The sequence below is a fragment of the Sturnus vulgaris genome, chromosome 6 (assembly GCF_052056855.1).
Source record: "Sturnus vulgaris isolate bStuVul1 chromosome 6, bStuVul1.hap1, whole genome shotgun sequence".
Classification (NCBI taxonomy): domain Eukaryota; kingdom Metazoa; phylum Chordata; class Aves; order Passeriformes; family Sturnidae; genus Sturnus; species Sturnus vulgaris.
In genome coordinates this window covers 34,592,927-34,608,620 of record NC_142248.1, presented here as the reverse complement: position 1 = coordinate 34,608,620, position 15,694 = coordinate 34,592,927, and the positions used below count along the sequence as shown (strand labels likewise).

The 15,694-nt window shown below is 39.1% G+C and overlaps 1 protein-coding gene across 2 annotated transcripts in view; it reads right to left on the bottom strand.

The window, feature by feature from the left end:
• Positions 1 to 8,747: 8,747 nt before the first annotated feature.
• The window catches only part of BDKRB1 (bradykinin receptor B1), a 31,448-nt gene continuing 24,501 nt past the window's right edge, over positions 8,748 to 15,694 (bottom strand). The window contains exons 1-2 of one of the 2 annotated variants that reach the window (XM_014884512.2): positions 13,227 to 13,499; positions 8,748 to 10,717 (exon numbers count right to left, since the gene is read on the bottom strand). In XM_014884512.2, the coding sequence (XP_014739998.1) occupies positions 9,578 to 10,663 (1,086 nt within the window). In that variant the 5' untranslated portion in view covers positions 10,664 to 10,717; positions 13,227 to 13,499 and the 3' untranslated portion in view covers positions 8,748 to 9,577. Of the gene's footprint in view, positions 10,718 to 13,226; positions 13,500 to 15,694 lie in introns of those variants that run through there. The other variant, XM_088166193.1, reaches the window with a different exon arrangement.

The window sequence follows — 15,694 nt, the reverse complement described above, 5'->3', positions numbered from 1 at the left end:
AGATGGAATATGAATAATTCTAACAAATCTCATTTTTGTCCTGCTTTTCCAAGTAAATGGTTTTTCTCACAGTAAAATGTATGAATACGTCAATTATAGATAATATTTTACTGGCAAATACAAACCTATACCTTTACCTAAAGCATAGGTAGGAAAACAACAGTGATGCAGCCACCTCTGAGGATGCAACAACCAGCAAGACAGGTATTGTGGGAAAATTTTGGGTAAGTGTTCTGCATTTAAAGTAAGTGCCATATATTCACAGACAATAGGTGGAATACATTTTGTTGTCTTGATGAAGTATTTGGTAATCTCTGTTGTTACAGTACCTGATATCAGACAATGCCCTCAGGCACATGGTATGATTCTTGGGGTGTCCTGTGCATGTCAGAGCCAGACTCCAAGATCTTGATGAGTCCCTTCCAACTCAGCACATTCTTTGATTCTGTGATCATATACCTATTTTATTTTGAGGTGTCACAAGAGATCAAGACATCTGTGAAATTTGGAAGCCCCATTATATTGGTGGTTATCTGACACATATTGGTGGCAATGATCCTGCTATGTGTAGGGCAGATCACAGCAGCCTCAAAACAAAAGTGACCTTTTGGCTACACTGTTTGGTCCAGAGCTTACCTCTGGGGTGACTACTGGCACATTTAGGAGCAAACCCAGGTCTGCACACAGAGCTTAGAGCAGCCTACAAGGCTGCAATTAGAGCCCCATCTACCCCATCTGCTGATTTAACAATAAAGGCTACAGAAGGGGGAAGAGCTGAAACTGTCTCTCAGAAACCCCCCCTGTGCCTTAGTCATTGGAATATTTTGACCACAATCCTGCTGCTGAAAGCCAACCCTCAAGGGCAGCTGAGAAGTGCTAGTACAGCTGCTGCAGAAAGCCAAAGGGCTGAGTTGGTATAGCTGGCACCAGAGCTGGTGCACTGTGGTTTTAGGGAACTTAGATACTGGATGTACAATTGGTAGTTAGACCACTGTCTTGCCTCCTTGGGCTACCAAGTGTTTGTACTGGCCTAAGAAAGATAACAAGTCTTGGTTTAAATAGGGCCATGTGTGAAAGCAAGTGTGTCTTTAGTGCATCACTGAGCACCTGAATGTTGCTCTTGATCTGCAGTGACAATTTAGCAAGGAGTTGCCTTGAAGTTCAGGATATGTGAAGTCTCAGTAGTGTGCACACCTAGAAGGTCTTTTAGAAAAGTAATACTTTTTCTTTTCTGGAACTGGCTTCTGTTAAGTATTTTCCCATTAGCTTGAATTTGCTTCTCTTCCTCCTTTATGATCCAGTCATGAAGAGAATACCAGGGCTGGCTGTAGGGATTTTAATACCATTGAGAAATGGAATGTTCCTCATGTTCCATATACCTGCAAGTCAGTTTGCTGCATTAATCTTCTGCCATCATGATAACCATTTACATGATATCCTGATAGTGATGGTTTATTATTTAACAGCTCTGCAGTTGTTGCCAAATGAAGCAGAGCATTCCTTTTCTCCTGCACCATGGGAAGAAGAAAGTTTGCTGGCAGTTTTTGGACAGTTGTAAACTATATTTAGCTGACCCAATGGTGCTTTGCAGCCCTTCACATTCAAAAGTCTGAGGCAAGGAAGGAGACAAAACTGTCCTAGACATCATAACACCTTAAAAATTATTTTGGTTATTTTAGTAGATTACGATTTATCTGCAATAAATGTCTGCCTTAGACAGAAGGATATTTGTAGGGTGTTAAGCCCCATCAGATATACCACCACCATTCTCTGACAACCACTTGCCACGTCAGAGACATTCTATGGTCTGGCTGTGAGTGATTTGGGTGATTATGAATTATTGGCATCCATGCTGGGGAGCTGGCATGCAACCAGCAGATAAGAGTTGAGCAATGCTGGCAAGAGGCCTCGCTCAGGGGCTCAGTTCTTCTTCTGATTCATAAGAGACTGACTAAAGTTTTGCAGAATAGGGAGCCTAATCTTTAAATTTTCCCAGATTTCTCATTTTTTGAAAATGTCTTAGCTGCTTCTTAATTTGTTAAATGAAGTATCTTATCTTTTTAAAAAAATGGCTTATCTTTTTCAAATCTGAGCTTTCCAAGTGTCTCACTTTATCATGTGAGACTGAACTTTCTTGTCATGATTTGTCCTGGACAAATCCTCATCACCCCCAATAACTTCTACAGTGTGCACCAGCACTTTTGTCACAAGAAAAATATAATTATCAGAAGCTTAATAGTTAAAGAACATAGCAGAAAAAAAATAGACAGAGAAAGACTATTGCTTATTATGCCAACTATAAGATGATGTAACTTCTTTGTCTCTGAAAAAATTATAATAACTTCATTATGATAAAATGATCAACACTCAGGGTCACTATCTCTGTTCAGGATTAGCCCTTTGTCTGGTACAGCTTTCAATTACTGTGATGTACATTAGGTGAGGTTTTGGCCTCTAACCTGTTATTCACAACACAGTTCTGTCACTCAGATAAGGAATGCTTGGGGCATTAAATATTTTTACTTACCCTCTTCCAGTGCTAGAGAGCATTTCTCACTCTGTGATACTCCAGAGCTACATAACACATACATTTATCCATACACCAAAATTGGGACGATTTGAAAAGTTTTTTCAGGATTTGGACCTTGCAGTTTATCTGTTGAGTTACTCTTGTGTGATGGGTGTGAGATTCATTCCAGCTCTTCCTGTGGGAAATGGTGGCGGCTGGTTTCATTCCTAATGCGTGTCTGGAGATTTTCTGTGCAGGAGCTAAAAGCCAAATGTGAACTTTTCTATGTGTGAATTACTTCCCAGAGGAGAATGTCTCTTCTAGCTGTAGCTGTACATTGGAGTGATAATGGAAAACAAGCCCTAACTCCTGAAAGAAAATATCACCAGCAGACAGTGAAGATTTTTCTGGAACAAACCAGAAGAGCATAATGTTAAGATGGCAGCAGAGGGTTTTCTAGAGAGTTGCTTCCTGTTTTCTTCCTAATGTGTTTTCCTGTAGAATGTACTGCAACCAACCACACATATGCATAAAACTAGGAAGTTTTGAATTAATGGATTCTTTATACTGTCATGTCATTTAATAACTCTCCATGAGCAGCGCTTGCTAGCAAAAGGGACTTATTGAGTTTGTGGCAACAGCATGGCCAAAATAGGTTGTGGGGACAAAATTTTCCTGCCAGAAGTGGAGGAGCATTGCTAAAGCAGGCTTCTTCCCTCTTACTATTTACATAAGGTAGTATGATGTAGTTGTGGTTTAATCCCAGCAGGCAACTAGACACCCTACTGACAGTGTGAGGGGGAGGAGAATCAGGAAAGAAAAGATAAAACTCGTAGATTGAGATAATAACAGTGATAATTGAAGCAAAGTAAAATGTAGTACTACAAATGATAATAGTAACAACAATAACAGTAATGAAAAGGGGAGAGAGAGAGAGAAATAAACCCCAAGAAAAACAAATTATGCACAATAAGCTGTTCACAACTCATTGAGCAATGCCCAACCTGTCCCCTGTCTGCAATCACTTTGATAACAATACTGTTCTTAAAGCTAAACACAGCACTGTGCCAGATGCTAAGTAGAAAACAAATTCTATCCCAGCCAAAATCTGGGCAGATGCATTGCTACCCATGAATTGAGCCTGAGAGGGAGATGGATCTGTTCAAGCCATCCTTACTAACTAAGCTGAAACTCAAGAATGGGCTTTGCTAACATTTTCTCTCACTCACCATGATGGGTATTTGCAGTGCAATGTCCTCTGGATAATTTAAATAGGACATGGCAATTGTGACCAAATGCATCCATTACCATTCTCCACCAGGCATGAACACAGTAGTTGCAAGGGCTTCCTTTGGTTTGGGGCTGAGGAAAGAGGGGGGCAGGTTCCTCATCTAGCTCACTAGGCTGGGAAAGATACCCAGGATTTTACTCAGAGTCGTGTGTGAAATAAAAGTCTTGGCAATGAACAGCAACTACTGAAAACTCAAAGGAAAAAACAGATAAAATACTAGACTGTCTTATTCAGAAGGATTTGTTTTGCAGGAGAGTTTCAAATTCCCTCATGAAAAAGAAAAAACAAACCCAAGCCAAACTGCTCTTGCATGGTCCAGTCCCAGGATGCGTATTTCCATCTATTCTTTGAGCTGCCAGAGTAGGATTTCTTTTGAAACCCCAATTTTTCTCTTCATCTGCCTTCCTGACAGACCCAAAGTGCTGCCCTGCTCTTCTGTGATGAAGGTGTGTTTTGACAAATCATTTCCAGTGACCAAAAGGGGTGTTTACTCTGTCAGAAGTTTGACTGTGCTACAAGGAAAGGGCAATATGTCTTCCTGCATTTTTCCTGATGACAATATTCTTATATTCTCTTATTTTACAATGTCTTCTAATCTTTTCAGTTGTGATCAAACATGATTATTAGACTCATTTCCTTCCAGATAATCTTACTGAAATTAATTTTTCAGTTTAATTATATATCGTTTCAAAGATTTCCTAGCGTAAAATTCAAGGCAGTCTGTGTGTTATCAATACCATTGTTTTTATCTAATATGCAGGATGGATGATTTAATTTCTTGAGGGTATTGTTTGATTTACGTGTGTTCCTCTACTACATAAGGCAGGGTGACACAAGGCTAAATCAGAAGTGGATAAATTGCAATGTTGGAAATTCAAAGCTTAGTCATAGGACCATAAGACCATATTATAACTCATACCCTGAAGGAGACCACACTGAGATTCCAGGGGCAGTCTTAGGTCAAACATTTCTTGGCCCTTGGATGTTTGATTTCCTAAACTCAAATTTTTTAAACTTCTTTTAGTGTTTTCAACCCTGCCAGGGTTTTTTTAAGGGAATGCAATCTTCCAAGTCCCATCCTGAGATATCTACTGCTTCTTCCCTCTTTTAACACTTTGCTCTGACCTCCTTGCCATCAGGTCCCAACTCTATTCCAGTTCATTGTCAAAGTCTTTTACTTTCATATGCACATTGCTGTCCCCTAGTCCAGCCAGTCCCTGGCTTATTCTCCCTCAATGTTTTCTTTTGGTCACTGTGACCTCCCTGCTTGTCCCCACACTCTGGTATTGTGAAGATGCTGACAGAGATACTGGTGGGTTATTTCTTCTCTCACCTCAGCCTTTTCCTCAGTTTCCTGACTCCCAGTCTCTAATCAGATATTTCTCTGTTCTCCATTAAACTCCACCCATTTGCCCAGTCTGACTTTGGTCCTGGCACCTTGGTGCAGCTGTTGTCATTTGTTCCTGTCCTGTTTCTGGGAGTGCACCAAGAGCTCACTGGGACAATGAGCAAGCAGTTTCTTTGACACCCTCCACCCTTGACCCGTGGGCAGTGAAGTGGGCCCTGCTCCTCTGTGACCAGATCTCCTGTGAAACTCTGTCACAGGCAATGGCAGAGGCATCTCTGTGAGGGTTTGATTGATGAAAGCTGCAGTACATCTGACCTGTGAGCAAAGTGCTTTTTCCCATCCAAGAGTCAACTTTTTTACTTGATGTGTTATGATTTGACAGGGACGACAACCAGCTCTCTTCCCAGGAAGATGAATCCTGGCAGGTTAGAAATCCATGTGGCTATAGATCTCTGAAAATACTTATGTCTTTATTTCTAGTTATCAATGCCTTTTTTGCCAAGCCTCATGCAGCCACTTGCTCATTCCCACGCCAAAGGGATCTGGGAAAGAATCAAAAAGGTAAAAGCTGGAAAACGGATGTATAGAGATAAAGGCAATTTAATAGGGAAAACAAAAGCCACATACATTAACAAAGCAAAATGAGGAATAAATTCCCTGCTTCCCATGGGCAGGCCGGTGTTCAGCCACCTCCAGGGGACCAGAGCCCCATCACATATCACAGATACTTGGAAAGACAAATGCCATCACTCCAAATTTCCTCTCCTTCTGCCTCCCTCATTCTTTTGCTTCCTCCTTCCTCCCACTTTATATACTGAGCATGATGTCATATGGTCTGGAATATCCCTTTGGTCAGTTTAGATGACCTATCCTGGCTGTGTCTCCTTCCAGTTTCCAGTCTTCTCTCCCGTGTGGCAGAATGGAAAGCAGAAAAGGCTTTGGCTCTGTGTAAACCTTGCTCAGCAATAACAAAACCATCTCTTTATTATCAACTCTGTCTTCAGCACAAATCCAAAACACAGCTCCAAATCAGTCACTGTGAAGAGAATTAATTCTACCCCAGCCCAAACCAGCAAGTTCCAGCATTTACTCCATACAATTTTCATCATGCCCAGGTCCCACACTATTTGATACAACTTTTTTAACCACCACCCTTTTTCCCATCCTTTGAAATAACGAACAGAATAATTTCTTTGGTCAATGGACCACCCCTAGAAAACACTCATAGAATGTCCACAAATGTTCACAAAATATCCTTTGAGTTTACTAAGCCATGACTTTCGGCTCCATCTGTTCTGGTGGTCACTCAGTACAGGAGTGGTGTTGTGTTTCTTGGAGTTACTGGGCACCAAAGCCAGCTCAGGTCTGGTCATTGATGCACTTAAATTTCTTCTTATAAGGCTTCTCCTCCATTGATATGGGTGGTTTCTAATTCCTGTAATATGCAACTCAAATCACGGCTTACAACAATTTAAAGGCACATCTCCACCCTTGGCCCTTTTTGGACCAGGTTATCTCATTTAGCCTTGCAATGAACTCCTCCTCTTGTCCCCAGACTGGCTTCAACAAGGGGTTCCTCCTGATGTCCACCATTATAGTCTACATCATCATCCTCCTCCATGGGCTGTAGGGGTACATTGCTTCATCATGGTCTTCACCATGGTCTGGAAGGGAATCTCTGCTTTCCCTGCTCCAGCAGAGGGGTTCCCACCCATAGGAGACAGTCCTCCTTGAACTTTTCCATTGTGGGTCCTTCTCAAGGGCTGCAGTTTTTCATTAACTGCTCCAGGTCCTGCCATAAAACCTACTCCAGCAGAGGCATTTCACAGGGTCATGCCACATTCACCTGAAGGATGGATGCCTGAAGGAGTCCTGGGGTCCTCCAAGGACTGCAGGTAAATCTCTGCTCCATCATGGGCTCATCCACTTCCCTTCAACTCAAGATTCCAGCCTGTCCAGTACAGCAGCACAGAAACAGCAGCGCTGCCCTGGCCACCTGCCAGCCCAGGAGCATCACCATGGCTGTCACCAGAACCTTCCTGGGCACCTCAGTGAGGTGAGTGCAGCACAGCACCGCAGCAAAAGGTGGCCACTAATGAGAACCAGACCCTAACACACAGCCAGAAATGCATATGTTTACAGACATTCATACTGGAGAGTAAATCCATTGATTTGCAAGATCCTGTTCAGTGGTTTAAAGCAGTTTTTAAACTACAGATGTTTTTCCTGATAGTTCAGCATATGTAAAAGAAGCAGTGCTTTCATGAAAGCCCTTGTCACTTGCTCATGGATGGAAGCAGGAGGTTTTCTATTAAATTCAGATTTCATACTGATTTTCTAACTATTATCTCATAGCCTAAATATGCCACCACACTCAATAAGTGTTTTTCCCTTTATTTGTGTACATTGCATAACATGGACAAGTGTTAGTCAGACGAGACAAGATATTTTACCCTTTAAAGGTCCTCATTGTATTGGGAAAATGGAAGATCCATTTCAGCCGTTCCCTTTCCCATTCCCACTCCCACTCTCATTTCCATTCCCTTTCCCTTTCCCTTCCCCTTCCCCTTCCTCTTCCCCTTCCCCTTCCCTTGTCCGTTGTCCCTTGTCCACCTTTTCTTTCCTTTTCCCTTTACTTGTCTTTACTTTCCTCTTTCCTTTTCCCTTTGTTTTCCTCTTTACTTTTCTCCCCTTTACTTTTCCCTTTCCTTTTTCCTTTCCTTTTTAGTTTCTCCTTTCCTTTTTCCTTTTTTCCTCCCAGAAAATATCTCTGCTTGGAAGTTTTTTGAATTAAAGATTCAGCTGTGGATGTGTTAAATAGGTGCAGCATTCAACAGTTTACAATAGATGGAAATTAGGAATTTGATTCCAGATGAGTCAGGGGGCTTCCGATGCTGTTGTTACTACCGGCGTTTAAGCCTGATATTTATTTTAAAAACATCTGTCACAGAAGGAGTAGAAGTAGTAAACCTCCCTGATTCTTCCTCCCTGATCCCTTAATCCACCCTTAATTCTTAAATCATCATTGCAGGAAGATAAACTTTTAAGGTTTCACAAGGCTTCCACTGTTCAGATTTAGAAAGTTTGAAAGAATCATTAAAAATTGACACTAATCTTACTGCAAAGAAGTTGAATAGATAGATTTCTATAATCAAATAAGAGATTAATTACATATTCAAAATGGAAACACTAAAAAGAACTGCAGAAAATGCAGTGCTGTTACAGTGAGTACAAGACTGAACAGGCTTTACAATGAGTAGTTAAATGAATCATACATGTTATATGTTATATGTCATATGTTATACAGATGATGTGTATGGATGCTCCCTTCTGCACCAATGTCTTTCTGGCTGACCAGGCTGCACTATCTTCTTCCATGTACATACACATAATTTTAGAGTAATGGAAACAGATATCAGTTGCCTTACATCTACTCTGCCATTGTGGCTGTGATGGAAAAGAAATTTTCTTCTACTACCCGAGTTTGTGTCCTAGTAGCAGCACAGATTTTTAATCACAGAACTATATATTTGCTCTTCCCCAAAGGAATGGGGGAAAGAGATAAAATATAAAAATAAATAGAAGAAAGAACAAGACTATGAAGAAAAATGTTATGTAGTTTATTAATTTTGATTCATTAAAATATAAATATGTATCTAAGGATTTACCTCAAAATAATACAGTATCAACGGCCATCATAGATATATTCACATATAAGAAGGATCTTTACAGTACTTGATGAGCAATTTTGTAATACTTTACTGGATCAGCAAAAGTCAGGTTTTGAGGAGGTTACTGTGTTACCTTGCATTTTTTACAATTTATGTACCCTGTTTTTGTGTTACATCATCTTGTACAATAGTTATGCACTGCATATAATTAAAGTGCACAAAAAAATTTTCAATTATCTATATCTTACAGTGAAAATGCAAACCAGTTTAAATATTGTTCAAAATAACCAGTTAGTCTATACCTGCTCAAATGCATTTATCAGCCAAAGATTAAGCTCATATTTGCTCTGTTACCTGTTGTAATTTTATGAATAGTGTTATAGGTGGTATAGCAGCTGTCATCAACAGATACAATGCAGCAAAATATTCAGCCGACAAAGCTTCAGCTTTCTGCAAAAAACCAGATTTCTGGCATTTTATCAAAAAAGCTTTTCTTTTAAGCCACTGTTAATAAGTAAGACAGGTTAGATCATTTGGTACAAAATTCTGGTATCCCATGTTATGCATTTGGATGGATAACACAGAACTAGAAAATCAAACTTGAGGAAAAATAAGCAATCAATCAAGTGATTTACTTTAATAGATAATTAGCTTTGTCTGTGAAGGCCAGATCAGAGCATTTCATATTAATTTTTAATGCCATTTGCAGTGGCATAAAATAAGTTGTAATATCAAAATGAAGATGGAACTGAGAACCATTATGTTAAACTACTCTTGACTGGAAACATTTTGAAATTTGAAGACATTTCTTTGAAAGATACCCATCTCAAAGGAAAGCCACAGGGAATAAACTGTGAAAAAACTTCTAAAGCCTTTTTCCTGAAGTATTTCCCAACAAAGACATAAATCACGGGGTTAATGCAGCTGTTGGTGGTAGCCAGCATAAAAGCAAACTGCTCCCCAAAGTTGATCAGTTCCCCCCAGAAGCAGCCCTTTATCACTTCTGTACGGTATAAAATATCAAGGAATAAAAAAAAATGGTGAGGAGTCCAGCAGAAGAGAAACATCAGTACCACAGTGAAGATCAGCCTGGTTGCCTTTGTGCCTTTGTGCCACTTGTAACCCTTTGCTCCGAGCGCTCTTCGTTCTCTTGCTGTTTTTTGTAGGGACCGAATGGTGGAGAAGTTGAGGAAGGTGATTGCTGTGGATGGCAGCAGAAACCCCAGCACATTGCCAACCAGGTTTTCAGCTGTTTCCCACGATGGGGTGGGGAAGTCCAAAGTGCACGCTGAAATATTCCACTGGGGAAAGTATTTCACTGTCCGGAATGTGAAAGCTGGGATGCTCAGAAGGATGCAAAAGAACCAGATGAGCAAGCAGATCCTTTTGGTCATAGTTTTGCTCCATATTTCTCTGTGGTTCAAGGTGTGGACAAAAGTCAAATAGCGATCCACGCTGACGGCCACGAGCAAGTAGATGCTGGTGTACATGTTCAAGGTGATGGAGGTGCTGATGCTGCGGCACAGGAAAGTGCCAAAGGGCCAGTTGAACTCTTTATTGATGTTCTCTGCCCAGAAAGGGAGGCACATGAGGAAGATAAGATCAGCAACAGCTAGGTTCATAAGGTAGATTTCAGCTATCTTCAGGGGGCCTTTGTGCAGTGAATAAATTAAGAGAACAAACACATTTCCAAGCATACCAATAACACAGACAGTGTTGATGTACTTGGGTACTATATAGTACACGATGTCCCACCAGTCTTCCAAGTCTGGGCAAACAGTTGAGTTGCTCTGATTTTCACTCTGGTTTGAGGAGGAAATATTCAGTAGAGGAGTTTCAGTCATTTTTAAAAAAATTCAGAAGTGAACAGGAGACGTCTTTGAAATGAGAGAAAATTACTGCAAAAGAGAAGCATAAAAATGCAAAAGTTGCCTCCCATGAGTGATGTAACACATTTAACTGCTGCAAATTCTTTATTAGTCCTTACTGATTATTACAGGCTAGATCAAGCCATACTTAATATGTGCAGCAGTGGCAAATATTCCCACTATTAGCAAGGATAGAATTTCCTCTACATTCCATGAAGTTTCCTCTCCTTGCTTCAATTGTTTAAAGTAGCACAGAGGAGGGAAAGTGACAAATGAGTGTAAGTAGTTCTGTACATCTCCTCCAGACTGATGACAGACACAGATATTGGAGGATTCCATCTCCCTGAGAGTAGTGGAAGTCATGCTGGTGACACAAAGCCAGCTTTGCTTCTTCCCTGCCTTTTCTCTTACTCTCATTTACCATGCTATGTACACTATTATATTACTGTATTATATAATATATTATATGTAAATTAATGTATTATTATATTCTGTTATCCTGCCAAAGCAGGATCATTCCTGTTTCCCTAAACTGGGGAAGTTGCTCACTCTCACTTGCCGCCTGAACTTTGCATTCTTTTGTTCCTTCTCATTTCCTCCCACCCTGAATTTTGGGTTCAAAATTTCTATTAGATTAGACAGCTTACTGCTTTCCAACGTCAGCAGTTGGAATAATAAAACATAGACTCCTCTAAAATATTACCCTAAAAATCGTGCCTGGAGGGAAGGCTTCTGCAGCTCTAAATTTACAGCACTCTTCTCCAGTTCAAAAGTTTGAGTTCAGCTGGAGAGAGGCCATCCCAGGCTCCAAAGTATTTAGTCCATCATAGCATTGTCAATACCTTTATATCTTTCTGGTAATTCCATGTGACATCGTGCAGGAGTAAGAACACAGGTAAAAGCTTATCCTCCCATTAAAATCCACTGGACTTTCTGTCAGAAATCCACTGTCAGAGCTGCCTCCTGCTTCATTCTTCTGGTGCTGCCATGTATGATGATAGTATCTGGATCCTGGTTTTTACATGCATTCAGTCTCAGAACATTATGACAAGTTATTATTGAGCCTGTTCTCCCATCTGACATTTCAGTATTTCATATGCAAGTGGAGCATGTCAATCACAGAAAGAATGTGTTTGAAAAAATCGATATGTTGCAGTCATTCTAAATGTTGGCTTTCTGCTGTACCTATTTAACTCTGCCGTTTCAGCTTCTGTATTTTACACCTAGGAGACAGCTAATGATGGAATTTCTGAACAGAGAATTTTGGACCATCATTCATCTCTTTTACACATATGTACATCCTCAGTGATGTCTGTATATGAGCACCCTGCAGTACTTATTTTTGGGATGCCTCTAGGAATATGTTAAGTATTCCACATCAGGCTGTCTATTACTAATATAAAGAACATTTTTCATCACTGCAGAATTAGGTGAGCAGCAAAGTTGTATCTGAGTTCATAAACTCATTCAAGCTGGCAGCCTTGACAGGGAACTGAGCTACAATTCAAGTTAGGACAGCTCCCTGGATTTCCCTCACAACAGTCTGTGTTACCTAGTTCATAGGCTTTTCATGCAAACTAAGATAACTTGAGAGGATCTAAAACTATAGATAAAATACATATAGCAAATAAATGGCTGATTAGCATCAAAGAGGATCTTTGTGAGACAGCAGAAATCTAATGTTGTTATTAGCAGGAGGCTGGCTAAGGAATGAGAGAGCAATGGCAGAAAATCTGTAACTTCATATTCAAAAATAATGTAGAAGAAAGATAACAGTTAAACCTAGACAGAATGATTTATTTTACTAAATATAGAATAAAATAAATGCTTATTGTCCTTGCTTGATCTTTTCCTGACGACTTCTTGCTATCAGCTTATGCCAGTCACTCTGCACACTTCAGACATGATCTCTCAGCTGGAGCTGCAAATTCATTCCTGATGGGCTCAGCCAAAAACACTAGGAAGTTTCATTTTTCATTGCAACTCAGATTTCACTCACATCTAAATCCAAATTCTTGTTCAGCCAGCAATGGTACCTGAGGATTCCGTAGAGTTTTTCATTGTCTTCAGATTCTACTAGTCAGTGTCTGAGCACTACCGCAAACCTTTTATAAATTGAGTTCCAAATGTTCTCTTGACAGAAAATGCACTTTATTTTCCATAATTTCTAAAATATTTTGAAGTATTAGTGTTAATGGACAATTAGCCACATGACTGGTTTTCAATTCCTGTCCATAACATATTCCAGTCATCTTTTATACAAATAAAGACTTTTTTTTCTTACTTTGAACTGATTTCTGATTAATTTCCATGCACAGTGTATCTATCACTCTTTTCATTATTAATACTGATTAGCCAGTTAGAGCAATTAGGTAAAATGGATCATGGCTTTACACATAAACTAATGCTGAACTTCAGAATTACTTTCATGGTGAAAAAGAAAGGGAAAGTCTTATTAGAAGGCACAGATGAGAACTGAGAGCACAAAAGATTATTTTTTAGATAAAATATAGAAATTATTTTAAAAAGATAGGCATACCTACTCCTTGTCCTTCCTGGCAATCCAGTCAGTTCCAAATTCATAAACAGTTGATAAACAGCAGTACAGAGGTTACTGAGAAAATTCAAAGATGCATCCTGAGGCTCAACTGAGGGACTGAGGGCTGTCCTGAGTGTTTTGTTGGCCATAGACCATGTGTGTGATGTTATATTTTGGAAGAAAGCCACAGGATTTTTTTTTAAGCTTTCCCAAATGTCAGCGGTAGTAATTTTTCAAGATGTGGAATATTTCATTCTCATTGTGACATAATACAAGCCATATGCCATGACTCTTACCATCCTTTGACCGCTAATTAAAGCTCTCAAATTGTCCTTGGCAATTAAAAGTTCCATTGTGAGAATGTCTATAAATAATAACTTCATTAACAGCTCTGAATTGCCTTCTCTGTGCCAATGCACACAGGGACAAACTTAGAACAAGGTTTTTGTTGTGTTGAGAGCTCCTTTCCCTGCTAGACATGAGGGGAAGCCATGCCAATGAGCTGGGGGTAAAGCAGTACAGATGGGTGGGAATGGCTGCTGAAACATGAACCATGCTAAACCCCATTCCCTTTCTTTCTGAAGAGCACTTATTTTTGCATCCCACTATAGGTGTCCAGGGCATGAATCTCTGTGAATATTACTTCTCAGTAATATTCATGATGATTGCTGTACTTTCTCAGCTTGCACCCAAATAAGCTTCTTATTTTTCTGATTACTTTCTGGGACCAAGTAGCCTGAGAGTGGTTGTTTATAAATTATTTTCATATTTTTCATTCTGATTGTCCACTGATTAGAGCAATATTTTAAAAAGATAATAGCTTGCATCTCAGACTTTACATGCAAATCTGTCTTAAGTACAGCCATGCAAACAATGTGGGTTTTCAATTAAAAAAACCCAAACAAAACAATGAGAAATTATCAAGGCACTGGAATGCTATTTACTTATAGGAAAACATTCTTCTCATTGGCTACTTAACCAACATGTGCACCATCTATCTCAATTCTTATTCAATTGTGTCCATTTTTGTTTGATAAGTGAGTTAAAATGAAAAGGCAGGGGCAGCTGAATGGTGATACCTTGTTATGAACTTCCCTATAATGAAAAATACTTGTCTTCCAAATTTATATTCCTTAAAGAATAGTAAATTAGTTATGCAAACAGTGCTAAAATTGATAAACAAAAAATGTTCTAGTTAACGCCATCACAATGGAGAAAACTCTAAATGGCTCAAGATTTAATGTGGGGGCTTTTTTAATATCTTGTAAAATTTTAATTTCAGCAAAGACTTGAAACACAACATGTAATTTGTGAATTACACATTATGCAAGGAATTCTAACAAACTACAGGAGGAAAATCTTGAAACAACCCATCTCACACTGACTCATAAAGGTAAGTGCAATATGACAGGAGATCTTCGTCACAGATTTTCCAAAGCATCCTCTTTGCTTACATTACTGCATTTCCGTGTTTAAGTTACTTTTTCCATAATTAAGAACATTTGAGCAATAACAAGAAGTTTGGAATTTGTCCTTGCTTGGACATGAATCTCTAGGATCTGCCAAGTTCCACATTTACTCACAGACTGAATAAAAAACTGCAGTTGCGTCTAAAATTTATATGATAAATAACAAGTCTTACAAAACTTGTTTCATCAAAATGGGATCAAAATAATGGTTTTGCAAATCCAACTCCTCTTTGCAAATCTAGTTTCTTATTTTCTGTTGTTTTTCATTACTATATTTGGAACATTTTTCAGTAATGGAGAGAGATTCAAAATTGGAAATCTATGCATTTAGTAGAAAAAGTGAATAGGCACTGCAAGAGCTCCAGCATTAAAGATCTTAGAACAAGTCTAGAGAAGAAGCTGTAACTTTACACAGAAAGGGGATTTCATTTATTATGTCTTTACAACTTCATTCCTCATTTCAACTTATAGAAAGTATATAAAGATCTAGTAACATTTCAGAGTTTGCACAGAGATAATGGACTATGAATTAAGGCTTTTGTACCATAAAAAACCTATCTGTCTATTGGCACCTTCAGCTCAGGATACTCACAGCATGTTGGTTTGTTTTAAGCTTGAATGATCTCCAGTAACACTGTCTAGGCAGACTTTCCTGCAGAAAGTAAACACTTTCTAGAGCTGCACAAGAGTTTACAAATGCTAACTTAGACTCTCTAATCAGAATGATTAAACAAACATGTTGATGAACTTAGAAGTAAGAGTCTTTGCTTAATTATCACACACATTAAAAGGTATACAAATGTTAAAAATCCCAAAGGTCTCCAGAGTTCTGGCTCTTGGTCCAACAGTTCAGCCATTAAAAATCTTTCTTTTGAGATGGCTGGAGCCTTCAATGTTGGGGACAAAACACCTTTTTGGATCAATATGTTTTAACGGTTTCATTTTCTTTATTGAAATGTTTGGTAAATGAGCTTAATTATCTACTATAATTGTTCATTT